Source organism: Ursus arctos, unplaced genomic scaffold (assembly GCF_023065955.2).
Source record: "Ursus arctos isolate Adak ecotype North America unplaced genomic scaffold, UrsArc2.0 scaffold_33, whole genome shotgun sequence".
In the NCBI taxonomy this organism is placed as follows: domain Eukaryota; kingdom Metazoa; phylum Chordata; class Mammalia; order Carnivora; family Ursidae; genus Ursus; species Ursus arctos.
In genome coordinates, this window is record NW_026623019.1 from 28471204 (window position 1) to 28498802 (window position 27599).

Sequence of the window (27599 nt, forward strand, 5' to 3'; positions counted from 1 at the left end):
GGCATCAGAAAGAGGCAGCCCCGAGCAGGGGCGGCTGGCCCACCGAGCATATTGCTCATTGTGCTTATTGTGAATTCCAGCGTCTTACACTCTCCCTGCATAAACTCTGATTTATGAGGGTCAGGAGGCAGACGGACAGCTTGTGATTGGACGTACTGCTCTCTTGTGGAGATTTACTTCAGATCAACAGAAAATGGTTTCTGAAGCTCCTGCGGTCATTAGTCTCAATTACGCAGCCGTCGGAGCAGGTAGGACACCTGCCCGCTGAAGGTGCCCAGCGCCGGCTGGGGCAGCCCCTCCACCTCCCCTGGCAGGCTGGAGCAGGTAAAACGTTCCTGAGCTGCCACGCACCCCCAAGGAGCGTGCCCCCTGAGGAGCAGTGCAGGAATCCAAGCGCCTCTCTACCGACCACGTGCCCCCCGCTTTGTCCATCTGTGTGTGGCAAGCCTCCCATGCCATTCCCCGCGATGCATCCGGACTGTGCTTTCTGCCACGGGGGCTTTGCTTGTGTCTTTTGGTCTTGTTCACGTCCATAACACTAGCCCACCCACATATCAAGGTGACGTCACAGACCCCAGCAACGCTGCCCTGGAGGGTGCTTGAAGCGCTGGGTTTGGGATCCAGGTTACCATGATGAACAACATGCTGTATTTTTGTAAATTTTGGTGAAGATCAGATTTTAAAAAATAAAATTGGTAGACAAGCTTGGAACATGAAGCCCTGTCCTCCTGTACGTTCAGGGAAGACTCTTTGGATCAAACCGTTCAGCCATGTATCAGGTGTGACCCAGTGAGGTCAGGGGGGCGGTCAGGTGTGCACACACACATCAGCACTTCAGAGAGAAGGCTGTGTGTGGACGGAGGCTCTGTGGGGAAGTGTGGAGCCCGGGCCAACCCTAGAAACCCTTGCTAGTTTCTAGCAAGTTCACGAACCTCTCTGCGCTTGAGCGTTCTCAGTTGCAAATGGGGATAGTGACTTGGAAGTTCTGCTGTGAGGACTGAATGAACTAATGTAGGCCACGTACTCAGCCCCACAGGAACGTCGGGAACACTGGGGATACTTGAAGCTATTGATACTCATTGCCCAGAAGGTTTGATTTTTAATTGTTCCATTAGATCCAAAATTCTGAATTAACAAAATGAAAAGAACTGGTTGGTCTGGTGCACTGAGGTGGGGGAAGGCTGGACATGGGGCAAGGGGTGTGAGGAGGGAGAGTCTGAGGTCCAGAGGGAGCAGGGCAGCAGGCAAGAGAAGCGAGGTCTGGGGGAACCCACAGCCCAGAGGGGCTGCACGGAGCCCAGGGACCTGGGTGGAGACCAGAGGTAATGGGGGAGATGCCATGTGCGTGGAGGCACCCGACAGCCATGGCCAGTGCCCCTCTGCTGCCCTCCCTGGATGTCGCGTCAGCACTGCCCATCCTGGGGGCTCGGTGTCCACGCACGAGTTGGTGGGCTGTGGGACTGCAGATGGGCAGCAGATTCTGACAGGTTTTTTTTTTTTTAATATTAAAGTCCCTGAGATGCTCTCTAAATTCTTGTTACCTGCAAGCACAAGTTCCTAACTATATTTATTGCTTCCGTCAGAATAAACTTTACGACACCTTTTGGTGTTCTGGAATCCCCGAGTTTAATGACCGGAAAGAAGGAAGAACGCATTTTCAGCCATCGCCCTTGCCTTGGGACCCATGAGTGCCTTCCATCACTGTATCGTGCTTTAGGAGACGCTCTGCCTGGTCTCTAACCACATAAGCTCCCTTCCATGGAGGTTGATTCAGGATCTTGCTGGGGTTTTGAGTCTAAAATCGTGGTGAAATCCGGGGCTGAATAAATTGTGGTCATGAGGACCCACTGGACTGAACAGAGACCAGGGGAAAATCACATTTTTCCAGGAAAACAGGAGGTTCAGAAAGTGGGGACCCAGCAGAACTCAGAAACTCTTCCAGGGGAAGAGCAGCTTTGTGGTCCCTCTTCTTACTCTTACTGCCAGAACTCTGGCCATGGGATCTTTCAGGAAACCCCATCCTGCCCCTCCCCCCTCCCCCCGCCCCGGGCATTCACCACCTTCCATGGATCACCGTCCGACTCGTCCTCCAGGAAAGGCCACAGACAAGTTCCCTGAGGCTACCTGGTGCCCAGATGAAATGGTCAGTGACATGAGGACAAATGGCACAAGCGTTGGGGTCAGAGAGATGGGACCTTGAACCCCAGCTCTGCCACGTCCCAGCAGGATGGCCACAGGCAAGCCACCCAGCTCAGGTGCTTTGACTGTGACACACGGATGTTACTGCCTGCTCTGAGGGGTTGCTAGAGAATTAGAACACTTTGTCATATTGACTTATTTAAGATGTGTGCACCTCTGCTTTCTCTAGGCATGAGGTACTTTACAAATGAAATCCCCTCTGGTATCTGCCAGCCCTCCAGGCCGCAGGGACTGTGTCCCTGGCCTCCATGTGTACTGTCTGCCTATGTCAAGTTCCCTCCCTGAAGCCTCTCTTCAGCTCACCAGCTACTTCTCCGAGAATATCTCAGTGGGTTCCGTGGTCGAGGCAGGCTCCAACTTGCCTAAACTCAGAGCAACAGGGCCCTTGAGACTGTCACTGGGATAGGTGAAATCTCTGGAACATCCTTCACCTAATTCTCTTTGGATGGGTGCAAACTGAACCCAGGCTTCCTATGCCATGAGACTCCAGGTTCCCTTGTCCAGCCTTTTGCCCTTTGCCCGGCCGCAGGCCAGACATCAGAGACGAGCAAGAGGCTGGAGCACCATGTCCGGTGAGGAGTCGGCCGTCCAAGGACTCATCACACTGAAAGCAGGGGGCGATTTCAGAGTGAGCCTGGGGTGCCAGCAGAACATGGGGAGGAGGGACCGCCCTGGCTTGGGGAGCGGTGGAAGCCCAGGAAGGAGGTGGCATCGCGCCCCATCTCCAGGAGCCATGAAGGTTGGTCAGGGCAGGCAACAGCTGAGCGGCTTTCCAGGATTGAGGATTTGACTCCTACCAAACACCTCGTGGCGGGACACCAGTATTTTCTTTTTTGATCCACTTCTTAATCACATCATCTTTGCAGAAAACTTTTCTTTAAATTCTGACTGCTTTGAAAGCACACTAGGAAGCTTGTATCACTTGGCCTTATTTTCAGTGAATTACGGAAGGAAAGACCCTAATCCTTGGAGGAGCACGCGTTGCCACGCCCTGTACTAAGCCGATGCTCAGATGTGTGTTAAAGTTCTAGAAAGCAGCTTTCATAAGTATTTCTGGCTCTGCTTTGTTTAATTAGTAATCTTTGACTGTAGAGAGAGCAAAACCTGTCTACCCGCATTGTTATGGTGCACAAAGAAGGGGAGAATGCACATGTTTTATGTTTTCGTTTGCCGCTCCCGTTTGCCTTCTCGGTCCCTCTGTAAACCCCTGCCATCTGCAGCCATTCTCTGTGTTCTAATAGCCAAGATACCATCTAGTCTTCTCTAAAGGCTGCTTCGAGCAGGTTTCCTGTAATGAAGATGCTGGTGGTACAGATAAAACTGTTTCCATTCCAAAAAACAGGAAGGGGAAAAAACCCCGCTTAGTGCTTGTTTGTGCATAATAGTGCCATTTTCTTAAAGACCTGTTTTAGACAGTGTTATGGGTTAATAAAGAACCAGTCTGCCCACAGCTCTCTGGGTAACTACAGAGCAGTGGGGATGGCGCAGGTGGGGCGTCATGGATGCCCGGGTGGCTGAGAGTGAGGATTTCCCATTTGAGATCCAAGTCTGCAGCTCCCACAAGTTAGTCTAAAAATAGACCAAGCACATTTTCTTGCTGGGTAGATTCAGATAAAATTGAGCTCCTACATACCCAGGATTTGTGGGATTTGTTGCTAATATTAGCGATTTACATTTCTGTTATACCTCTGCAGGCTTAATCTGATCACTCCAAAATGCTTGGAACTGGTTGCTCTTTCAAGGACAACTTGATTAGGTAAAAATTAGACCTTTATTTATTGAAGCCTTGGGACTTTGGGCACCAATCTGTTTTACTCATCCTTTGCAGTTCCTTCAGACGTTCCTGAAAACACGTCCACTGAGGCCGTCAGCTCCACCCAGATTTTACTGACGTGGGCTTTGGTGACTGAACAGGACCAGAACGGGCTCATACTGGGCTACAAGGTATGTGTCAGAGGTGACCGTCCTGTGCTTAGATTGTGCAGGTGCTCCTGCGTGTCACTCCCTTAGACTAAGGAGCGCAGGGCGTCTTCCAGACCTGCAGCACCGTCCTGTGTTGTGATGTTCACATCTGTTTTCTCCTCTAAACTTCCTTGCCATCTGGGGACAAGGCACAACTACAACCTCCTAACATAGGCCCAAACAAGACATGGGTAGGAGCCGGCTACTTAAGCTCGAGCCTCTGCTTCCTGGCTTGTACAACGGGAGTCATCATGGTGGCTGGCTCTGATGCTGGTCTGAGAGGGAAGGGGGTTTGATTTTGTGAGCTGCGGTGTGCTCCTAGCATGTGCTGAGTGGGTGTTCTTAGCTACCTGCATGCTGGTGCGCACGCCAGCATCCTGGGCCATCCAGGGCAATGACGACAGCAGGAGGGGCGAGCACCTTTCTGCCTCTTGGGGGGCCCTTGCTGGGTTTAGTCTTACCTGCACTTATCCACCTGTGCTTTTGTTTACATCACTTCTCCCGAGCAGTGGGACGGATTTTCCTGGATGTGGCCCATAGGGCCACACCTGTCTGTTACTCCCTGTACAGCCTTCCAGCATCGGAACTCCAGGCTTTCCTTGGTTTTGATCCCCAGCCTCTGGCTTTCCCCCTCCTGTTCTCATGGGCATTCAGTTGCTCCCTCAGGCCCTGCTGGACGTGGGGATCTCACTGGGCAGGTGTAGTGACCACAACTCCACAGCACATATCTGGGTCCTGGAGAAGAGAGCTTGCCCTGCTGTTTTCAAGCTCCTCCCTGAGGACCGCCATCTCTTATGGCCTTCTGGGTCCTGGACTAAGGGACCAGTTCAGGAAGGATGAGCTGTGAGTGAGGACTTAGCAAACCAGCAGGAGCAGGCAGGGCTGTGGAGGGGAGTTTCCCAGGGTGCTGTGTCTGTGCATGGGCAGCAACACAGAGCCCAGGGGGACTGTGGCCCAGGGTGCAGGGAATGCCAGCAACTCTCTCGAGGCAGGAGCCCAATTTCCCAAGGATCTGGGAAACCGAGGGGGCGCTGGCTCCTTCTGTAGGAAGCACAGTGTCGGTGTTTATGACCAAGTCCTCGTTCTAGCGGATGTGGTTGGTGTGCCTGCTGCTGTGTGCCTCAGCTCTTGGAAATCACGGCTCAGGGGCAGCTCCCCCTGCCATGGGCTGGGTCCTAACTCAGCTCCTCTTCTGCTCTGGAGCACATCTTCCCCACTAAATACCAGCATATGGAAACTAGATCCATAAGCCTTAAACACCGCTGCTGTGGGGGAGAAGCCGCAGTTGCTGGTCCTTGCCTTGTGGTTGAGAGGCCCCCTCCTGGCACCCTGCATCCCCATGACCATGCACGCTTGTGTGTGGATGCTCCAGATTCTGTTCCGGGCCAATGACCTCGACCCCCGAGCCCTGCAGTCCCATCGTGCGAGGGAACCACACGCAGTCGGCGCTGCTGGCCGGTCTCCAGAAGTTCATGCTATGCGAGCTCCGGGTGCTGACGTTCGTCCGCATTGGCAACGGAGTCCCCAGCTCTCCCCTCATCCTAGAGCGGACCGAGGATGACAGTACGGTAGCGGTGTGCTTGAACAGCCCAAACAACCGGGACAGTTGTCATTTTTAACTTAATTTTCGAACCACATTTGTACCCCTTTTTTCAGTTGAGGAAAACAAAACAGAATTGTTTTTCAGTCACTGGGCATTTATATGGCCAATTTCAGCCTGGAGTGAATTTCTACAGCCTAATGACGAACTTCTGCAAATTTCTGTCATGACTCTATGAGAGGCAGCGCAGTAAAGGCTGGGTGGGCGGGGGCCATAAAACGCCCCGCTGGCAGTGTCAGCACAGATCGGGTTAAGAGCCCCACTCCCAGCCTGGGTGCCTTGATTTCCGTGGTGCCACCCACTCCCATCGTCCACATGCCCGGAGGTCCCTAGAAGCTCCCGCACAGAGTGCGGTGGGTTCCACGGGCTCCCACACTGCCCTGCACCTGTGTTTCTGGGCCAGAATCACAAGCACCTCTTGATGGCTCTGCTTTTATGGACGTCTAAATCATCAGCAAATATGTTTTTCCAGTTTGTCAGACATTTAAAGGTTATCTCCTTTTACATTTTTATTCTTACACTGACTGTAGCAAATAGTCGGGGAGGAGTGTATCCCCACACACACACGTTCAGGATCAGAAGCTTCTCACAGAAGTAGGACAACTGTAGATTTCCTGGTACATGTCCGCTGAAGTCATTCAATTAGCCCCCATGGTGCTTGGCTGCCGAGCTGGAAGGCATCTCTGTGTTCTGCTGGGAGACAGCACCAGCGCTGGGCTTCAGTCAAGGAGAGGAAGGAGCTCTGCACACCATTCTTTCCTGGGTGCAGAGCCTCGGGGGGCTAGGGTCTGACGGGGGCAGTTGGAACAAGGTTGTTTGCAAAACTATGGGAAGCCATGGCGTCCCGGTTACACAAACGAAAAGAAAAAGGAGCCTCCAACCTTGGCCAGTTACAACTTCCTCTTCCTAAAGTAGAGGCTGTAAGTCACAGAATACTTTTCCTTCTTCTCCTGCAGTGTGATTGGAGGCATGTTTTCCTCTCCCTCATTTCAGCACGATCCAAATGATCAGCTTTGGGGATGGCGCGGGGTATGGGGACCCATGAGGCTGCCATCAAAATTTGCATGTTTGTGCAGTTGGTCCTGGTGTGGGAGCCCATAGCCTCCTTACGTTTAGGTTACCAAGTGCAAGGGTCACAGAAGTATTCAAACACAGGTTTAAACTTTTAAATACCGTTCTCAGCTTAGTAACCAGAGGCAGAATTCAGTGGCCCCGGAATGACTGTAATACACATCCTCCTGTCTCTGTATGCATTGCTCCGAGCCCATTGCCTCTCATCTGGGAGTCAGGTAAGCTCCAACCACAAGTTCTGGTGCTGGCCGCACACTCAGTCACTGGGCTGTTTATGCGAATATATTTACGACGGCTGTGAGCTGGAGGCAAAGGGGCCACATCACACGGGATTATTTTTTGCATTCATGCGCCAACTCTTAATTTTCTAAGACGGTGCACACGAGAAAAATCACTCCTTGTAAATACGTGACTTTGTCAGTGGGGAGGGACTTTAGGCCATCTGATTTATCTAACACTTGCTGGCAGGTGTCAAGTTCCCGAAAGGATTCAGCCCAGATGGGCAGAATCTTGACCTCCGGCTTGACGTGCTTGTAGCCTCGCACCCCTTGCACTCATGGGCTCCCAGCACAGTGTGTGAGCACAGCTTCTGGAAGTTGGAAAAGCAGATGAGCTGGATTCTAAATGAGGTGTTTTCTTACCATCATTAGGGGGCCACACGGAGCCAGCTAGATTCCAGAAGTCATTCGTGGCCTTGGAGTGTCTGGTCCATGCACAGAGTCACCTGTGGTAGAGAATGCTCGGCCAGACCACAGAGTCCTGTGTAACAGTGTAACCTCGTCATGTCTCCACGTAACACCGGAGAGGCACCTGCCTCATGGGTTTCCTCTCCTCCCTCCAGCCCCAGGCCTGCCAGTGAGGCTTCTGTTGCCAGAAGTGACACTCAGTCCGTGTGGATGGTGTGGCAGCCGCCGGAGGAGCCCAACGGCATCGCTCTGGGTAAGGAAGCGGCCGTGATTAAAGAGATCGTAGCTCAGAGGGAAAGCAATTGCATTGATTTCCTCTGTTCTTGTTACATGTCAAAGAGGTTGAACAACAACAACAACAAAATCCTGCCTGCCACAGTCCGGCATTTTTAGCGCTGGGAAATGTGGGACCCTCTACTGTCCTAGGAGCTGTGTTCTGAGGTTTCTTTGCAGATTGAAATTTACATTTTGTTAGCCCAGAATTTCTTCCATTTGTTTGTGGTTCACAACAAAACCATCTGTAATTGGCCCTTCCTTCAGCTCTGAAATAACCTGGCTGTTTCCATGGGCGTCTGGGAAGCAGCGGCCTCATTTTTCATGGGAGCCAGAGACCCAGACTTTGCTCCCAAGTTCCAGGAAACATCCTCGGCTGCAGGGCCTTCACCTCATCCTTCTAAGAAGTTTCCAGCGTGACTTGTGTGCCTTGGGTCCCTAGGAAATGGTTTACTTTTAATGTTTCATTCAGGGGGGCAACTCTGATAGCATTGATGAAAAGCCTTATTTTTTCTTAGTTCCCCAAAGGAGGCAAGTTTTATTTAAAAAAAGAAATCATCAGTTCCCTTATTTAGTCACCCCTTCACCACGACAAATTCAGGGCTTCCCCTATGCGTGGTGTCGCCTGCATGGTGGGCAGTAAGGAGTGAAGAAGATGCACCTGTCCTCAGGAGGCATGTGGCTCACGGCACCACTGGGGCGAGGCACAAGGATGATGCAATGTGATAGGTGACTAATAACGGTTCACGAGATGCTCCACAAGTGGGTCCCCCAGGCCAAGGGGCTCTCAGCAGACGGAAGGTGGCTTTAGAGCTGGATCTTGTTGATGAGTGGCCTCTGGAGTCCTGGAGGAAGGGAAGAGGGACGTCCACTCAGCCAGAGGGAATGCCTTCTTCCTGTGAGAGTGTAGAAAGATCCCTGCCTGCGGATGTGGGCAGGGCCAGGCCTGGGTTGCTTGGGGATGGCCGGCTCTGCCATGAAGGGAGTGCCCAGGGGCCCAGACCTGTGAAATCAGGCATCTAACAGCCAGGGCCCCAGGCTCGATCTACTCTCCAGACCCAGGCCAGCCTCTGATAGGCTATGTCCCTAATCCAGACTCGCAGCAGACCCCCAGATATGTTAGCTCGTGTACTGGGTGGTTTACAGGAAGATTATAAACCTGAGCTTACAGACAGGTAGTGAAATTCACCACTTACACCTGCTTCTGATATTAGGATTCTAAGATTAGGTTTGAAAAAGGGTTTTACTTCATTAGAAAACATTTTTAAATAATCTGTTCTGAGGGCAGTAGGGAGTCCCCCAAGGGCTTTGAGCAGCAAAGTGATGGAATCAGGTTTGCCTTCTAGGTAACAACGAGAGAGGCAAATAGTTTTGAGTTCTTGAGTCACGATCATGGGGAGGACAGAGCCTGAGGCATCCCGACGTCGTCTGCTGCCAGGCTGGGCCCTCCTCAGTCTGACCCTTCCTCGTGCGATTTCTGGAGTTGCTGGGTGGGGTATTTTGCCGAGTACAGTATTTCTGAAATGGGTGACCTTCGGAACCGCAGGTTCTTGCTATTTTAAAATCACAAGGAGCCGCCGAGGAAGCTGCTGGTGAAATGTGTATTTCAGATCCTGTCGGATAAGACAGGATCCCAGACACCTGTTAGGCCCCACACCTTGTGCTCGAGACCTGGGGCGGGAGATGGTCTGCAGAGTGCATGGATGGGCCAGAAGTCTCCTGGAGCCCCTCAGCACCACGCCCTGGCTGCTGCCTCTTCTGGACAGAGCAGGGCTAAACATCTGATGACCAGTGGGCGTCCCCAGCTTGCTGTGAGACAGGAAACCTTTCTTGAGCACAGAATGTGAATTCTGTCCTGTCACAGTACCTGGAGTCTCCAAGAAGCAGAATCTCCCCATCCTGCTGAGGAGGGAGGCCCCATTCCCACCCCGCCCTGGGCCTGGCAGCTCCGGCTCCCACCGCTCCTGCTGCTCCCGCCACAGCCTCTGCCCTCTGCCCTCTGCTCCAGTACTGCGGCTGGTGCTAATTCTGTGCCCACCTCTGCACTCCCTGTAGCCATCCTGGGCCGATAGGAGTCATTCGGACAGGAGGACCTCCCGGGAGAGGGATGGGAGGCCAGTGAGCATTTCACATGTATGTCTCTCTTACTGTAGACAGACATGCATTCTGATTTCGTAGCCATGGCTTTGAACTACTCATCCTGGGTCCTCCTCGCAAACATGGGGAGGTTGTGGCCTGAGCCAGGGCCAGCCCACTGTGCTTGCTGGTCCTTTGCCCCTTCTGTGCCTCTAAAATCTACATTCGATGTGACTCCACGGCCGTCCCTGCCTGGTTGTGCCCACTGTCATCACACGAGTCTCACTGTCCAAAGATAAAATCTCATCACGTACTTTGAAGGGCATCTGTAACGTTTGTGCATCTGTTTGAGAAAGCACTGTGAAAGGAGAATTCAGACCATGATGGGGTAGCATTTACATTATTCAGATTGGGAGTCCTAGAAAGTCTTGATACGACCCAGGTGAGACGGGGAAGTGGGCAAATACATGCTCATATGCTCCCGGAGAATGATATGGTCATGTCTGGGCGAGGTGACCCCATCTGTCCTCTCCATCCCAGAGGCCCTTCCTGTCGGGTCTTAAACCCTGGAGTTCTCACACCTGTACCCAAGGAGACACACACGGGACACTCTTGCAGTGTCGTGTTCAATAACAGGGAAAAACAGAGCCAGATACCCAAGTGTCCATCAATCAGGCAACAGAAATGTGTATCCTGGGCTCTTCACGCAACAGAAAACATGATAGCAGTTACAGGAATGACCAAGATCTACATGAGCCAATGTGAGGAAGTCTCACAAGCATGTGTTCAGGGGGAAAACAAGTTGCAGGAGAATCCACAGAGCGTGAGAATGTTCCTGTACATTTAAACCTCTAGGAGCGTTACTATAGTCATTTACATACAGTCAACGTGTGAGCTTATGGACAGGACTACACCCGGAGTTGAGACGGGGTGTGGCCTCTGAGGAAGAGGAGCTGGTGGGGCCACCAGACAACCTCAACTTTTTCTGTCTCTTCTCTTATATGAAAACAAAAACAGTCCAATTTGGCAAAATCTCAAGATTTGTTCAGTTTGGTACAATCAATATTTGGGTGTTTCATCTATATCATTCCCAGTATTTCCTGTATGTTTGAAAGATTTATAATAAAAAAGGATGATCATAAGATAAAAACAACACGTTCACTATAGACTTTTTAAAAAACAGAAAATTCAAACAAGTAACAGGCAGAAAATGAGAATCATCCACAATTTCACCACCCCAAAATAATGTTACGATTTTTTTCTTCTGTTCATTTTTCTACTATTTTAATTACAAAATAGTTCCTACTTAGAAAGGATTCTCTTCGTTCTAGCACATGCATGTTTAGCAGCGGTGGCCTGCCCGTGTCCCTGCCACCTCGTCTAGCATGGACAGCCCGCCAGGCCCCCTGAGGGATTTTGTGTTTATCTCTCCTTCAGTTTTCTGCATGATTTTCATAGAGGTAAACCTAAGCCTAAAAAGCTAATACTAGTGCTGCATATTTTTAGATTTCATGCAAACTCCTGTCCTGTGTTTTTCTGTGACTTTGCTCCTCTCTTCCCACGTCCCGAATCTTTCCTACATACACACCTTGGCTGTCTGGCTCTGCACACACCTGACGGGATGCTCGCAGCGCCTCCAGCATCCTGGTGCTTGCCTCCTGGCGCGCAGGTGGAAGGGTTCCCCGGGGCACACACCCGGGAACAGCCTTGGTAGGCCACAGAGTTGGAGCCTTTTCAACTCTGCACAATGACGCCCGACCACTTTCCTGAGCAGTAATACCCATTTGTACTCCCACCAGCAGGTGTAAGGACCCCCATGGTTCTGCACGTCGTTGCCAACACTCGATAGGCTCAGGATCGAAACTTCTTCCCTCCAGAAACTTTGGGTCAGTCAGCTCTCCTGACAGTAGTGCCCATCTCACTCCACCTTCACCAACATCGACATTAATGGGCTTTTTGTTTGTTTGTTTTTTGTTTGTTTTTATCTGGGCCAGTTTGATACATTAAATAGAACATATGAAGAGAACATTTTCAAAGTTTACTGGCCATAAGTTATTATTTTTTGGGGGGGGGGAATTTCCAGTTTATATTCTGTACTAGTTTGTTTCTTAAACAGCAGGAATCTATTTTCTGTCAAGTCCAGAGGCTGGAGGTGTGAGATCCAGGCATGGCTGGGCTGGTGTCTCCAGCAGCCTCTCTCGTTGGCCCCCCTCCCATGTCTTCCCTCACCTGGTCATCCCGCTGTGTGTGCCTGTGTCCTGATCTCCTCTTGTAAGGGTGCCAGTCCCCCCTGGATCAGGGCCCACCCTAGTGACCTCATTTCACCTTAATCCCCTCTGTAAAGACCCTCTCCCCAAATACAGTCACATTGGAGATGCTCAGGGCAAGGACTGTAACCTGTGAATTTGGGGGATGCCATTCAGCCCGTAACACGTCCTTTGGCCATTTTTCTCTTGGGGAGTCACCCCTTCCTTATGGGCTCTCACGTACCTTACTCGTCGGCAGCATCAGAGTACCAAGTGGCTGAGAGACCTGAGTCCGCAGTTGGGCTCTGAATCTGGGTTGGAGGCCTGACTCTGCTCTGTTAGTGCTGTGACACAGGGTCCGGGCAACTTAGCCCAGTAAACACCACCCAACATGATCATTAACTCATTAACAATATTCAATGTCACGGATGTTGCAAAAGTTCCCCTTTTAATTTTGGTCACAGAGATTTTCATGTGGACTTGAAACCTGTGTGCCTTCCCGTCGTGTGCTGTTTCCATGGTGGATGGAGCAGGTGCTGTCACCTGCACGCAGGCCCCGTAGGCTGGGGTCAGTGGGCCCCCAGTCCCTCTCAGGGCCATTGTGGCTCCTTCCACTCCTCACTGTGAGTGGTGGCCCCTCTTGCCACCCTGCACTTGTAGCCGCATCACTCCCTGGGCACTGAGTCCACTCGGGGCACAGTGGCAGGACTGGGGCATGTGGGAGGGTCGACGGGCTCAGCCTCTTCAGGCTGTGGAGGGCGAGACCCAGCGATAGGAAAGGCCAAACAACACCGATCTCAGGATCTGAGTCAGCCAGCTGTTCTCAGGAAGTTTCCCCAACCTCACATCGAGGTGGCGTGATTCACTCTCCCCTGCACCCCCAGCAAGCCAAGATCTGCACAATGCACTCAAGAATCCCAGGCTGCCTGCTCTGCTCTCCCCTGGGTTTGAAGCACCATGCTCCAGACAGGCCAAAGGCAATGTGGGCAACCCTGCAGACTCAGTAGCCCAGCCTGATGAATTTAAGCACGTTACTGAGCCTTTCTGTGCCTCGGTTTCCCTATCCCTCAAATGGGAATAACACTCCTACTCCCTCCTAGTGTTGACTGAGTTGTGCCTGAGGACCTTAGGACAACGCCCAGCACGTGGTAAGCACTAAGCAAATGTTCACTGGAACGCATGGCTGTTTAGTATTTCACCGTGTCTCCCGCACCAGAGAATTTCTTCTTGTCGCCCAAGACGTCACCCTGTGCCAGCATCTAGCTGGTGCTCCCCAGCAGAGGTTTCACACGGACATGACAGGGAGAAGAACTGGGAAAGGCAGGTTGGAGCCAGGTTATAAGAGCTCCTAAGGGACGTTCAAAAGTTTACATTTTGATCCATAGTCCCAGGGCAGTGGGGGGTCACTAAAAATCACAAAAATCCAGGTAAGGAGAGGGCAGTATATAAATACTTTAAGCATTCCAACCACGGCAAGACAGACAGAAAGTACAATAGTGCTATGTCTACGTGTAATGCAGAAAAACACCACATTTGAACATCTTGTTGTAATGGTCAAGTTGTAATGGTAGCAAATGTTGTCAGGGTAACCTGTGACCTGAATATTATTACAGCTAGCACCCCAAATTGCAGATGCTGTAGGAGGGTTGAGAAAACAGCTTCCAAAGGTTCAGATCAGTGTTCATAGGATATAAATGGAAACATCTCTTTGCAAGACTGGCTTCCCACACGCTAATGTTTCTGATCTCGCTCGAAGTGTAATTATGTAACTAGTCTTTTCCGTCAAAACACTCTTCTCCCTCAAAACTATCTCCTGTTATTCTCTAGAAATGCAAGAACGGGTACTCAGCTGCTTGCTTTTGCCATTTAGGCACAGGAAAGGGCTCTCTTCTATTGTCCGTTGAGGCTAGGGCTTTGTAAGGACATTTGAGGTGCCCGTCTGTATGTTCACCAGGCCAGAGTGGGGACTGGGGTATATCACCCTGAGTTTAGGGCGGATAAGAGGAAAGTACGAACATACCCGCAGGCTGAGGGGCTTTCTCCCAGTGGTTCATGTGGGAGCTGGAGCAGAGGCAGGGATAATAAGCGGGATTTCCTGCAGGTGCACATGGTGATGCTGTCCTTGCTGTCCCATGCATTGCCTCAGAGCCAGTGCCGTGGCTGTAGGAAGTGGGCCTCGTCGTCTCTGTGTTTCAGTGGCAGAGGAGCCCTGGGAAATAGAGCTGCAAACACCCTGCTTCTGGCTCAGTGCTGGTGGCACCTGGAAGAGCAGGTCCATGCGGTGGAATGGTACAGCCATCAAAACTCACGTTTCTGAAGGAAAAGAATGACGCTTGGGAGATGTAGTGAGAAGACACGAATGAAAAGTCTGCACTTGGAGTAAAATCAGTTTTGTTTCACGTTCATATGCATAGAAAAATGATGGCCAGAAGCAGCCCCGAAGATAGTAACCGTGACCTCTGGATGGTGGCAGATGCCGTGTGCGTGGTCGGGGCCCGGCACTCCCGCAGTGAGTGATGGGCCAAGGCCCATCCTGCAGCGTCTGGGACGCTGGCAGTGCCCTGTGCCCGAGGGTGCTCTCTACCCTGGGGCCGGGCTTCTAGGGGAGTTGCCGACCAGCAGCCCCCCGCCCATGACTCCTGGGGGTTGGGGGGATGCCGCCACAGCCCCTGCCACCCCCCCCCCACCCAGTGGGCAGATCCTTGGGGGCCCAGCAAAGCAACTGCTTCAACAGGCCTTCTGTCAGCTTCCTCTGTTTCCTGGGCTCACCTCCTGAGAAAACTCTTCACTCTGGGCTGTCTTGGAGCTCCCTGGGCCCCTCAGGAGTCAGGCAGCAACATCCACAGTGCAGAGAGCATCTTGTGTGGGCAGAGCCCCGGCGTCTCTAGCACCTGCCCCTGCGTAGTCGGCTCCTTCCTCTTCTGCTGGCCAGCACGGCCAACAGTGATCCACCACAGCCCGTGGGATGTGACATGCAGAGGATCCTGGGCCACCTCCCTTCCTGATGCACTCTCTACCCCTCCTTGGTGCTCTGGGCTCCAGTGGCCGAGGGCTCTGGCATTGGGCTGGTCAGGGCTGCTCCTCACAGGTTCTCATGCCCGTCATAGACCTAGCCATGGCTCTGGCTCCAGGCCCTGCTGTAGGGGACTTGGACCCACCGCCCTGACCTTATTCCTGGTGCATGTACCCCAAGGCTCTTCCAGACAACCCCGGTTTTTTTGTCCACTTTACAAAACAACTCATCCTCTCCAGAGGAACCCTGGCCCTGGAGTTTCTGCCTCTCTGCTGTGCTGGTGTTGACCCCCTGGCACTGGGACGTGCCTCCCTTTGTTCCACATGCCTTGTAGTCTCTCCCAGTCCCTCAAAATCCCCTTCCTGGAGAGTGACCAGTTTCTTTTCCATTTGTCTCTCTTTTATTGAAATCATCAGAATGCTACCATTTTAGAGCAGGAAGGAGCTGTGTGAAGCAGGAGGGCCTCCTGGGCAGGACGGGGCTCCCACACTGAAGGCCCAGTTCTGTCCTCTGTTTACTGTGTCCCTTTCTGGCCCTCGGGGGTAAAATGGACATGCGTCCTGTGCCTGAAATGCAGAGGCGCTAATAAGAGGGGGCTAGTTGTTTTCTTGATTCATTGTGTGGGGGTGAGAACTTCTCCCTCTTCCCTTCTGGGTTCTACAGCTGGTCCAAGAATTAAGTTGACCTAAGACTGATGAACAGGGTGATTGGTAGGAGAAGGAAGGGAAGAATGAAGGGGGGGGGTAAGCTGAAGGGGGGATGAACTATTAGAGACTATGGACTCTGGGAAACAAACTGAGGGTTTAGGAGGGGAGGGGTGGGGGGATCTGCTGGCCTGGTAATGGGTATTAAGGACGGCATGTGTTGCATGGAGCACTGGGTGTTATACATAAGCAATGAATCATGGAACACAACATCAAAAACTAATGATGTACTGTATGGTGACTAACATAACATAATAAAAAAATTTTTTAAAAGACTGATGAACAGGAAAAAAACATTTAATTTTGTATGTACAGGAGCCCCCAAAACACAAGGCTCAAAAGTGACCAAAGCAGACTGTTTTTAATGCTTTTCATGAATAGAAAGAGTCAATTGGTGAAGCGTTGACAAGATGAGGGGTTTGGGCTTGGGGTGGTAATCTAGTGAAGTAACAAGGTTGTATAGCCACCTCGGCCCTAACCTGCCCATGGCTGGTGAAGAGGCTGGCTCTCTTCCTCCTGGTGCAGCAAGGGAGGGTCCGAGTGTCCTCTGGCACTGGCCGTTTCTTAAGTAACTTTAATCCAAAATAATGTGTGAAAATGGCATATTTGGGAGTGGCCTATGCTACTCTGCTTCACTGGCTGGAAATGAGAAGCTGAGAGTCTCTTTGGCGTTGGGGGTGGGGTTGAAGCCTGGCTTAGGACTTGCTGACAGTTGAGGTGTTGAGTACGGAGGGAGGGCCTATAGGCTGTTTTGTTTTTTAAGATTTTGTTTATTTGAGAGAGAGAGAGCAGGAGCAGGGGGAGGCCTAGAGGAAGAGGGAGATGCAGACTCCCTGCTGGGCAGGGAGCCTGAGGTGGGGCTGGATCCCAGGACTCTGAGATCATGACGTGAGCCAAAGGCAGACATTTGACCAACTGAGCTACCCAGGGGCCCCTGATTTTTGGATTTTGAACCACACTGTATCCGTGAAATAAATCTTACTTGATCGTACTTCTTCCTGTATTGTTGAATTTGGCTTGCTGATATTTTGTTGAGGATTTTTATATCTATGTTTATCACATATACTGGTCTGTAATTTTCTGTTCTTGTGGTGTCTTGGCAGCTTTTGTTAAGGGCAATGCTGGCCTCCTAAAATGATTTGGGAAGCGTTCCTTCTTTTTTTTTTTTTTTTTTGTGGAAAAGTTTGAGAAGGATTGGTATTCATTTTTCTTTGAACATTTGGTAGAATTTACAGTGAAGCCATTTGGTCCTGGACTTCTGATTATTGAGGGGCTTTCAATTACTCATTTAATTTCTCCGCTGGTAACTGGTCTAGTCAGAATTTCTGTCAGTTCGTGATTCAGTCTTGGAAGGTTGCATGTTTCTGGGAATTTATCCTGTTCTTCTAGGTCGTCCAGTGTGTTGGGAAGTAGTTATTAGTAGTAGTCTCTTGTGAGCCTCTGTATATCTACGAATCCATGGGAACATCTCTTCCATTGCCGCTTAGGAGTTCTCATTCCTTTTTTCACCCTGAGTCCAGCTGAAAATTTGTCAGCTTTGTTCTTTTCGAAGAACCGGGTCTTTTGTTGATCTTTCTATTGTCTTTTTAAAAGTCTTTCCATTGTCTCTTTAGTCTGTAGTTCATCTATTTCTGTTCTGATATGTTACTTCCTTCTACTAACTTTGGCCTTCCTTTGTTCTTTTTTCTGTTTCCTTGAGGTGTAAATTTAGGTTGCTTATCCAAGACATTTCTTGTTTCTCGAGTTAGGCCTGTATCACTCTAAACTTCCCTCTTAGAAATACCTTTTTTAAAGATTTTATTTATTTATTTTAGAGTGAGAGCACTCACAAGCAGGGAGAGAGAGAGAGGAACATACTCCTTCCTGAGTGTGGAACTGACACAGGGCTGGATCCCAGGACCCTGAGATCATGACCTGAGCTGAAACCAAGAATCCAACGCCCATCCGACTGAAGCACCCAGGTACCCAACTTATAAACATTTCTAATAGAATCGGTTACTATTCTTTTCTTTTTGGATGGATGTGGTCTTAATTCTTTTTGAATGAGACAAATTTAATAGCTGGGTCTGTGGTCTTGATTTTGGATATCAACTACAAGGAGTATCCAGCAAAAAGTAGACAACAAATAGTTATTACTGGATTGATGTAGAATTTAATTTTATAACTTGAAATCAATCTGATTTCCCTTATATTATCTCTTGATTTTCATGCTCCCTACACTTTCCTGCTTATCTAGGAGTAATGTAAAACAATATAACATAATTGAAGGGAGGAAACTTGATTGGACATTATTTAAAGAATAAACCAAAGGCCATTTACCTAAGTTGTGGTACGATGTCAAGAAGGGAAATATGAAGATGTTATGAAAATTATTTGTAATTTCCCATCTCAGAAGTAAAGTCTACAATTCTCATTATTCTTGGACATTTTCAAATGTATCCAAACTTGTGGCGAACAAAAGAAAGCAAATACGAAACCCGTGAGTTGCAAGATTTAGAAATGGTGGTTGGATTTGACTGTGAGGCACACAGCCTTCTAACAGGCTATACATGCTGTGGGGTCACACTTTGGTCAGCCACCCGCAGATTCAAAACTCATACACTTTATTAGCATTAACAAGGGGTGAAAAATGGTGTGAAATGGCTGATCAGTAATAATTGTTCTGTGAATATGAATTTTAGTTTGGATAAAAGACACGATATGATTTACTGCAACTTTAGATGTCTCGTTTCTATTATGCTCTCTTGCAAAATTTTCAAAAAGGAAAGGCTGTTGTCCAATTTCAGGTGGCCTGGGGCCCATTCCAGTTTGTCTAACAATGCTTGAAAATACATATTTGCAATCATGGAGAAAAACAGTTGGGGAGAAATGACTGGGTCCAGAGAGTGAGCTTTGAGAGAACACTTCCCAAAACACTTTCGCTACTTTGAAAAAATTGAAATATAAGAATAGGTGTATTCCTTTTTACATCAGTGGGGTCTGTGACTAATTCCATAGAGATAGATATTGGCCGTTTAATATTGGGTTAAAAGAGATCAGGAGGAATCCCCATTTTTCATTCTTTTTTTTAAAGATGATTTATTTGTATATTTTAGAGAGAGAGAGAGACAGCATGAGTTGGAGGAGCAGAGGGAGAGGGAGAATCTCAAGCAGATTCCATGTTGAATGCAGAGCTCAATGCGGGGCTCCCCTAGGAACCCCCATTTTTCTTAAAGGGGGTTAGCAGACATGGCTTAAGACAGGGCTTCTCGGGGCGCCTGGGTGGCACAGTGGTTAAGCGTCTGCCTTCGGCTCAGGGCGTGATCCCGGCATTATGGGATCAAGCCCCACATCAGGCTCTTCCGCTATGAGCCTGCTTCTTCCTCTCCCACTCCCCCTGCTTGTGTTCCCTCTCTCGCTGGCTGTCTCTATCTCTGTCGAATAAATAAAATCTTAAAAAAAAAAAAAGACAGGGCTTCTCAACCTTGGCTCTGTTGACATTTGGGGCAAGGGAACTCTTGTGGGAGCTGCAGGGAGCCTGGTAGCGTGTGGAGCAGCATCCCCGGCCTCTACCCACCAAATGCCAGTAGCACCCGCCCCACAGTTGGGAACCTTCAATGTACCCAGACATTGCCGAGTGTTCCCTGGGGGCCAAAGCACTCCCTGCTTGGGGACCACTCAAAGCCAATAGAATGTGTCCAGAGAACCTGGAAGATACACCCTCTGGGTATAATATTCTATTATGTACCCCTTAATGGAGTAAAAATAATCTCAGACTGAAGAGACATTGACGGGATGTGAATACAGGGAGAGCGAGAACGCCAATGGAAGCCTCATCACCGTGTAAACGCCTGGAGGCCAGGATTCAAGGCGAGTAGAGAGGAGCCCTACATTAATTTATTTTCATTCATTAAAATGATTGATAATCATTCATTCCATTCATGGGTTTCTCACATTCTCCAGAGGGTGGCTAAGGAGAGAGCAAGATGGAGAGTTTAGACGAGGTTGATTAAACCGTTACTGAGCCACTACCACCCATGCCTGGCAACATGTAGGTAATTCTGTCCCACATTGACTCTGGGTTTGAGAATCCCAGGCACAGATGTGAGTCTCAGTACTCAGTCTGAAGAAGTGGATTATTTCAGGATGTTCATAAATCAAAGTGCAGTATAGCCTGAGACAGCCTGAACAGCACTGGCCGATAGGATTCCATGATGTAAACGATCTCTGTCTGCCCTGTCCAATATGGTAGCACCAGCTCGGAGTGGCTCTTGAGCCCTTGAAATGTGGCCACCTTTCTTGTGTCACATGTGGAAATGTGAACATTTGGGGGATAGTGAATTAAAAATACATTGTTTAGTGTGCCTGGGTGGCTCAGTTGGTTAAAAGGCCATCTCTTGATCTCAGCTCAGGTCTTGATGGTTGTGTGTGCAATCTCTGCCTTGGGCTCCACACTGGGCAGGAGCCTCCTTAAAAAACAAAACCAAACCCAAAACATCATTTACATTTACTTCACCATTTTCGTTGCTCTTGTTTCCAGTGTGCTTATTAGAAAACATGAAACCATGTCTGTGTCTTGCATTAGGTTTTTATCAGAGAGCCCTGATCTAGAAGGTGGAGAATTCTGCCCTGTCAGGACACCTTAAACTCAACCCTGCTCTGGGTTAGTGTCTGGGCCAGGCAGGACCTGCAGGCAGAGCTGGGGATCCGCCTAAGTTTGGATCCTTCTCCCGTCTCAGCTCAAAGCCCAGTGAGGATTCTAGACTTGGTTTCCAATCGGCATTTCAGATCTCTCTCGGTTTGGACCATGTGCCCTTGATTTTGTGTGTTTATTCGTTAGCACTAGAAAGGACATTTAGTTAGGACCCATTAGGTATTTCCACTTTAAGGATGAAAGGATTTCAGGAAACAATAGCATTTAAATCACAGATGATCCTGCCATTCAACTGTCCAGGTGATCTCCCTCTGGGAAGCCACCATGAAGTAGTTTGAAGAGGCAAGCCAATGTCCTGTCTGCCTAGCCTTTCTGGAGAAGTGCTTTGTGGAAAATTTAAAAATAAATAAACAAACAAACAAACAAACAAATAAATAAATAAATAAATAAATAAATTTCTGGTTCCTGGCACAGGACTCCTAAAATCCTTGCAGTTTCCTGAGGGATAAGAGAGCCTTTTATTAGTCATAAAATCTCCAACAGACCTCTCCAGAGTTTAGGCTAAACAGCTGACATAGGGTGGGGCCCAGAAATGGCATCACAGTGGGGCTGGTCACCAGAAGGACCAAACTGGGAGTCAAGGATTGGAAATTTCAGCCCCAGCCACTGCCATCTGTGAGGGGAGGGGGCTGAAGATTGGGTTATAAAAAGTCTTGAACAAGAGGTTGGTGAACACATTAATATTCTGGAAAAGTGATTTTCCCCCAGAGAAGGTGTGGAAGCTCTCCACCACTCCCCACCCCCTTTAGACCTTCCTTGCTACACGCATCTCTTCCATTGGGCATTTCCTGAGTTGTATTCTTTATAATAAACTGGTCGATGTAAGTAAAGTGCTTTCCTGACTTCTGAGTCGATCTTTTTTTCCCCTTCATTCATATAACTTTTATTACAGTGTATTTATAATTTTTTTCCCTTTTTTAAAATTTAAATTCAATTAGGCAGCATATACTACATCATTAGTTTCAGACGTAGTGTTCAATAATATATCATTTGCGTATACCCCAGTGCTCATCACATCACGCGCCCCCCTTATGCCCATCACCCAATTACCTCATCCCCCCACCCACCTCACCTCCAGCAACCCTCAGTTTGTTTCATATACATAAATGTCTCTCATGGTTTTTCTCCCTCTCTGATGACCTCCAGTTCAGTTTTCCCTCCCTTCCCCTATGATCCTCTGCACTGTTTCTTAGAGTCTACCTATGAGTGAAACCATATACTTGTCTTTCTCTGACTGCTGTATTTCACTCAGTATAATACACTCCAGTTCCGTCCAGGTCGATGTAAGTGGTAAGAATTCATCCTTTCGAATGGCTGAGTCATATTCCTTTGTATACATGGAGCCCATCTTCTTTATCCATCCACTTGTGGATGTGAGTCATTCTAGTGAAATTATCAACCCTAAGGAGGGGGTCTGAGGGAGTACCTGACCTTGTGGTTGGGCAGAAGTGTGGGTAGCTTGAACACCCCATTTGTGACTGGCCTCTGCAGTGGGGACAGACTTGTGGGACTGAGCCCTGAAATCCGTGGAGTATGAATTGAATTGTTGGAGAACTTGGCTAGTTGGTTGTGGTTGGTGTCAGGAAATAGAGCACACGGGTGTACTTGAAACATGAACACATCTCCTCCCTCCACTGCACCAATTGACTGCATAAAGCCCCCCCATGGAGGTCCTCTGTGCTCTGTGGTCTTTTGGAAGAATGGAGTCAGGTTCGACTGGCAGTAGGGGAAGTTGGTTTCCAAGATCAAAGATGTGGAGCCTAGCTGAGAGCTATTCCCTAGGTGAAGCCATGGATGCTGAAACGACCCCACTGCCCCCTTCCTCACTAAGGACTCAGAGATTGTGATATCACAGTTGGTTCCCCATGAAAGGTGGGAATTATCTGACTTTGAGCATTTTATGGGCCTGTGCCCCTCAGTCCCAAGTGCAGAGTAGAGTGACCTGGTAGGTCTCTGATAAAGACTGACGGTTGAGTCCTGCTCTGGACACAAGTGAGCCACCCGACAGAGTCTATTATCAGGACAGATTGGTTTCTTGTGAGACATCTATTCTTTGGAGGAGCGATCGCCTCATACACTCTTCCTTTCCCGTTGCTTCCCCACCTCCTTTGGGCTCTTGACTGGTGCCCTTGTGGAAGGTCTCCCTGCCATGCCAAACCTCAGGTGGAATCTATTCCCTATGGAAAGCACCTGCCTCGACTCTTGATTTCCCTCGCAAGACATGTAGCACAGTCTCATCCTTTTTCTTGGCTTTGTGGGGGAAAAATAATACTACTAATGTGTGTCTTAACCTTTTGATATGGAATAGGATGTGGCTACCCCAGAGTGCAAAAAAAAAAAAAAAAAAAAAAAAAGCAAAGGCTTCAAAAATCATACTGCCCCCTATGTCTGGTCTTGCTTATTTCCCTCCTTACAACATTTTTACTGATTCACTGCTTAATGATTGTGAGACAAGGTCTCTCTTATAGGCATCATTAATTGAGTCCTGAGTTCGATGTTCAGGACAGATTTCTGTGGGAAGGTTTATTGACTGTGGAAAGAGCAGAGAGAAGCCACTGAAATGCAAAAGGAATATGTGGGCCTTTTCTATGTCCAGGCTCTGCATTCTGACCAGTGGCTGAATTTGTTTTTTCTCTCCAATGGGTATGACCTCAGATGTAGATACACCCAATGACAACCTCATGATTTCTGCTACCCTGAGGAGTGTCCAAAGTGGGCATTCGGTTCAGATAGAATCCGAAAGAGGTGCTGAGAGGTTCAGCTACACAACTGGCATCATGGACTCCCCTTGGTTGCCCTCTGGCCACCCTACTGGGAAGTAGATCTGGGGAACACACAAAGAATAGATGTGGGCATTTGCAAAGAATTTGTTCACTAACTCAGGAAGTTCCAACTGCCTGCAAAACTTGGATTCTGGATTGTGGATTTGAGAAATAGAAAGCCCTCATTTATTTATTGGCACTGGGCCTAGAGCTGCTCTTTTCATGGACCCCAAGTTCTACCTAGTGGGGATCATCCTGGGTGTGGATATGTGAAACTTTTCATTTTCTAATGTCAGCATTGTGTCCTGGATGAATTCCTAACCTTGTGACCAGGTTTACCAAAATAGTACTTTACCAAAGTAAAGGGGTTGTTTTATGCCATTATTTTCTGGGGCTTGATCTCACGAATCTGAGATCATGACCCGAGCCAAAATTCAAAGTCCAAGGATTCACCAGGTTCCCCGACTACATACAGTTTTTTTTTTGTTGTTTGTTTGTTTGTTTGTTTGTTTTTTAGCATGTATTGTAGTTCCTTGGTTAAGTCCATGGCACTTGGTTTTGTTCTAAAAGGTTTCCTTCTTTATGTATATTTGGAGCTGGTTCCTTCCGTTTCCATTGCTACTTTTCAAGAACAGATCAAAATCCTGTGTCTATTGAGTGCCCATCCATGAGCCAGAACACACACTGAACCCTGCATTTTGGGGAGTATTTAAAGTACTTCATTTAGAAAAGTACTAGTTGTGTGTATTGCCCTCAACCCATTCACTATTACAGAAATGCAGTGGTGAAAATACAGTGATATTTCCCCCCTCATTATTCAGGAAAGTGTCTGCTTTACATACACATACTGACCAAGAAATTCACAAAGGTTGAGAGGTAACTAAGTACATCCTCTCAGCTATACACAGAGAAAAATCAGGTAGTATGCATAGACGGTGAGAGAATGACATAATTTCATTAGTATATACTTAGAGAAATATGATTTGAAGAACGGAATTTCTGTGAACACTGCTCTTCATTTCACCTGGGACCCATTTTAAACTATATTCTAGACATGTCTGGTGACTGGAGGATAGAATGGGTGGGGATGGTGTTTTAAATCAAGAGTGGGACCTCTATTTATTCTCAATCTGTTTTTCTTTTCCCTCTTCACCCTGAAGTTTGGCTAGTGACTCTGTTTGGGGGGGGGGTGGCAGGTCATCCCCCCTCATGTCTTTTATTTTCAAAAAAAAAAAAAAGAGTGAGAAAGTGTGAGAGTGGGGTTCAACTTTCGAAACAAAGCATTTACTCTCCCATGCCCCCCTTGTCTGTGAAGTCAGGCCCCTGTCGACACCAGAAGTTGGCCGCTGTGCAGCTGCATTGACTCTGAAAGGTCTATGATGACACCATCGCCATGGTGACTTGAGCCACACCTCTGCTGTCCTTTCCAGCTGGGACTCTTTGAGCTGACCCATTCATAGGGATTGGTGTTTGCTCTGCTGCTCCAACTCAGAATGGGAAATTGCTGTGGTTCCTGCTGTGGTTTCTGCTGTGGTTCCTGCTGTGATGGTATGTTCCTAATGATCTTCTGAATGCTGTTTGCTAGGACTCAGTTCACTCTTTCTCAAACTATTTTTCTCATCGTTGAAAATTTCCTCTCTCCCAATTTCATCTACACATGTTTTATAGTTTTGTTTTATCCCTTGATTTCTACTGTTGGTGGTTCTACTGAGCCTTGGTTTTTGTCCTCCATGGAGAACAATGGACTACTTCCATGATATCCTGCACCCCTCACTTGTCACCCCTAGGTTCTCAAGGGGGGGAAATACGGCAGTGTCTATGTTCGTTTAAGTTTTTTTAAGCATCCTAAATTCTATATTCACCTTATGCATTTCTGAAATTTAGAGTGAACCCAGAAAGGTTGATATGGAGGACATTTATCATTATTTTCTCAGTGTGTTATAATGTCTGCCCTGTACCGTTCATCCCCAAAGGGTTATGGATTTCAGGATTTTGGGGACATGTGGGTTCGTTCCTATCAATAGTTGCCCCAAAGAGATCCTCAGAATATGAGGGTCTATGTTTCAATTTATGACCCCCAAACACACCCTTCCATTTCTAAGAACTTTGGGTGTTATCAAAAATGACATTTTCTAGAGATTTCAATGGTATGCTACCACCCGTCCCATTCAGTGCCCCAGACGTAAGTATGGTGACAATAGCATGACCTTTTTTTCTCGGTGCCGCAATGAATAGCCGGCCTTTAATATATGGTGAAAGATGGGTAACTGGTTAATGGATCAAGTTAATGAGTGATCGATAAGCAAGTACACAGATTATTAGTGATGCACAAAGAAAAATAGGTGATGTAGACACAAGAGCAGAAACACACACATTATATATATAAGTATATATGTATATATAGATGATTGCATACGTTTGCACATAGGATTGTAGCTTGAAAACAGAACGTGTCTACATTAAAGTGGTTTTGATGTAATGTGTTTCTTAGTTCTCCTGAACTTTCATCCAGATCTCTTCCCAAAAGCTAAGCTATGTTATTTTTTTCTTCTATGAGTTGACAAGGGTCTCAGGAACTCCTAGTTTGTTTGGAGGCACTTGTATTTGTGCGAGGAATAAATAATGCAAGATGACATTGTTTCACATGTTTGAAAACACAAGACTTTGTAACAGTGACCCTCCCTTCCTTTACACTGGGATTCATCTCATTTGATCTGCTGACCTTAAGACAGGCAACTGGAACATTCTAGAGAACAGTCATGGATATTTGTGGACAAGGGCCCCAGAGAGTGGATTCAGGGAGATGCAATAGGTTTGCTCGTTTGCTTTTTGTTGTTATTGTTGTTGTTTGCCTCTGATTCTGTCCAGAGGAAATCGTGTTGGGGTAAAATGCTTGTATTTAGGCAAAGCAGCTGTGTGTCACAGAGCAATGGTCTGGGAACTCAGACTCCCAGATTTGAATCCAGCTCTGGAACTTGTGAAATTGTGAGATCTCAGACAAGATCTAGACCCTCTAATTCACCTTTCTGACCACGTGACAGGTGTTCATTCATTCAATGCTCATCACACACTTATGCGATGATTTGTTTCCTCTCCCTGTTCCTCAGGTGGAGGAACGGAGGCACAGAGATGAATGTGACCAGGTTCATGAACTCCTCTAAGTAAAGGAGCCAGGAGGTGAACCCAGGCCTGCAGTCCAGTGCTCGTGCTCTAACTACTGAACCGAACTGCACTTATGACTCAGTCATGGGATCAGTAGTTACTGTGCAAAGAAGCTTTAGCATCTGCATGGATGTCAGGAATTCCCTGAGCCAAGGGGAATCCCAAACACTGTTTGTCATTATGAGGTCACCTCGGTGGTCACATAGCCCAGGGAAGCTCTTGAGCCATAGATGTCCAGATCTTGCCATAGTCATTCATCTGAAAAGGACGTAGAAAGCCTGGTCCGTTTGAAGCCATGATTGTGTTCAGTTCAAAGATTCTGAGGGTTTGGAGGCACCATTTAGGACAAGACAGTCAAACTCTGTTTGAACACTGGGCTACTCCTCAGCACCTGACCTCAATCTGGTCAGAATGGAGGAGACCCTTTCATGGTGTTTGATGGCATTGTCAGTATGAGTAAGCCCTAGTCATGCCGACATCCTGTGACCTTAGGGACACTGCTGGGACAAGGAAAAATAAGACTCAAAGAACCAGTTCATGATTAACCTTCTGTCCAGAGCTGGTCAGTGCCTGGCCAATCAGTGTCATGGCATGGTCACTCTTCAGGGCATGGCACAAATAGAATAAGAATAGGGAGCATGCTGGGCGGTGCCTGGCTGGCTCCGCCAGTGGAGCATTTGACTCTTGATCTCAGGGTCGTGAGTTCAGTCCCCATGTTGGGCATGGAGCCTATTTTAAAAACAGAGAGAAAAAAATCGGGGACATAGTGTTGTAGATTTGATAACATTCTCCCCATGAGCCCTAAAAAAATGCTTGAATGCCATGAACTACACACTTTAGGGACAGTGACCAACAAGAACTCAAACACTCATAACAGCCTGCTGTCCATCATCCTTGTTTGGACGTGCTTGTCCAGCTGGGCCAGGGAGTGTCCATGCTCCAGTGGGGGCCTTTGCTCCTTCCGGAGCTCTCCCATTGTTGGCTAGTAAGTGCAAGCATGGAGAGAGGCCATGCTTCATGACTATATACACATGGCCTTGCAAAGCAAGACTAGAAGTCAAACAGCATCAAATGAATAATGGTGCTTGGTTTTCAATGATAGAACTTCATTATTGACAAATCGTCAACAATTGATGAGCTTCCTCACAAAGG

General features: G+C 48.3%; 1 protein-coding gene across 6 annotated transcripts in view; it reads left to right on the forward strand.

The window, feature by feature from the left end:
* Positions 1–27599, forward strand: part of LOC113249954 (uncharacterized) — an 89280-nt gene that overhangs the window by 39227 nt on the left and 22454 nt on the right. Inside the window, exons 4-6 of one of the 6 annotated variants that reach the window (XM_057305558.1) lie at positions 3894–3955; positions 4037–4143; positions 7674–7771. In XM_057305558.1, coding sequence (XP_057161541.1) covers positions 7729–7771 — 43 coding nt within the window. In that variant the 5' untranslated portion in view covers positions 3894–3955; positions 4037–4143; positions 7674–7728. The other 5 variants (XM_057305557.1, XM_057305555.1, XM_057305556.1 and 2 more) reach the window with 5 other exon arrangements.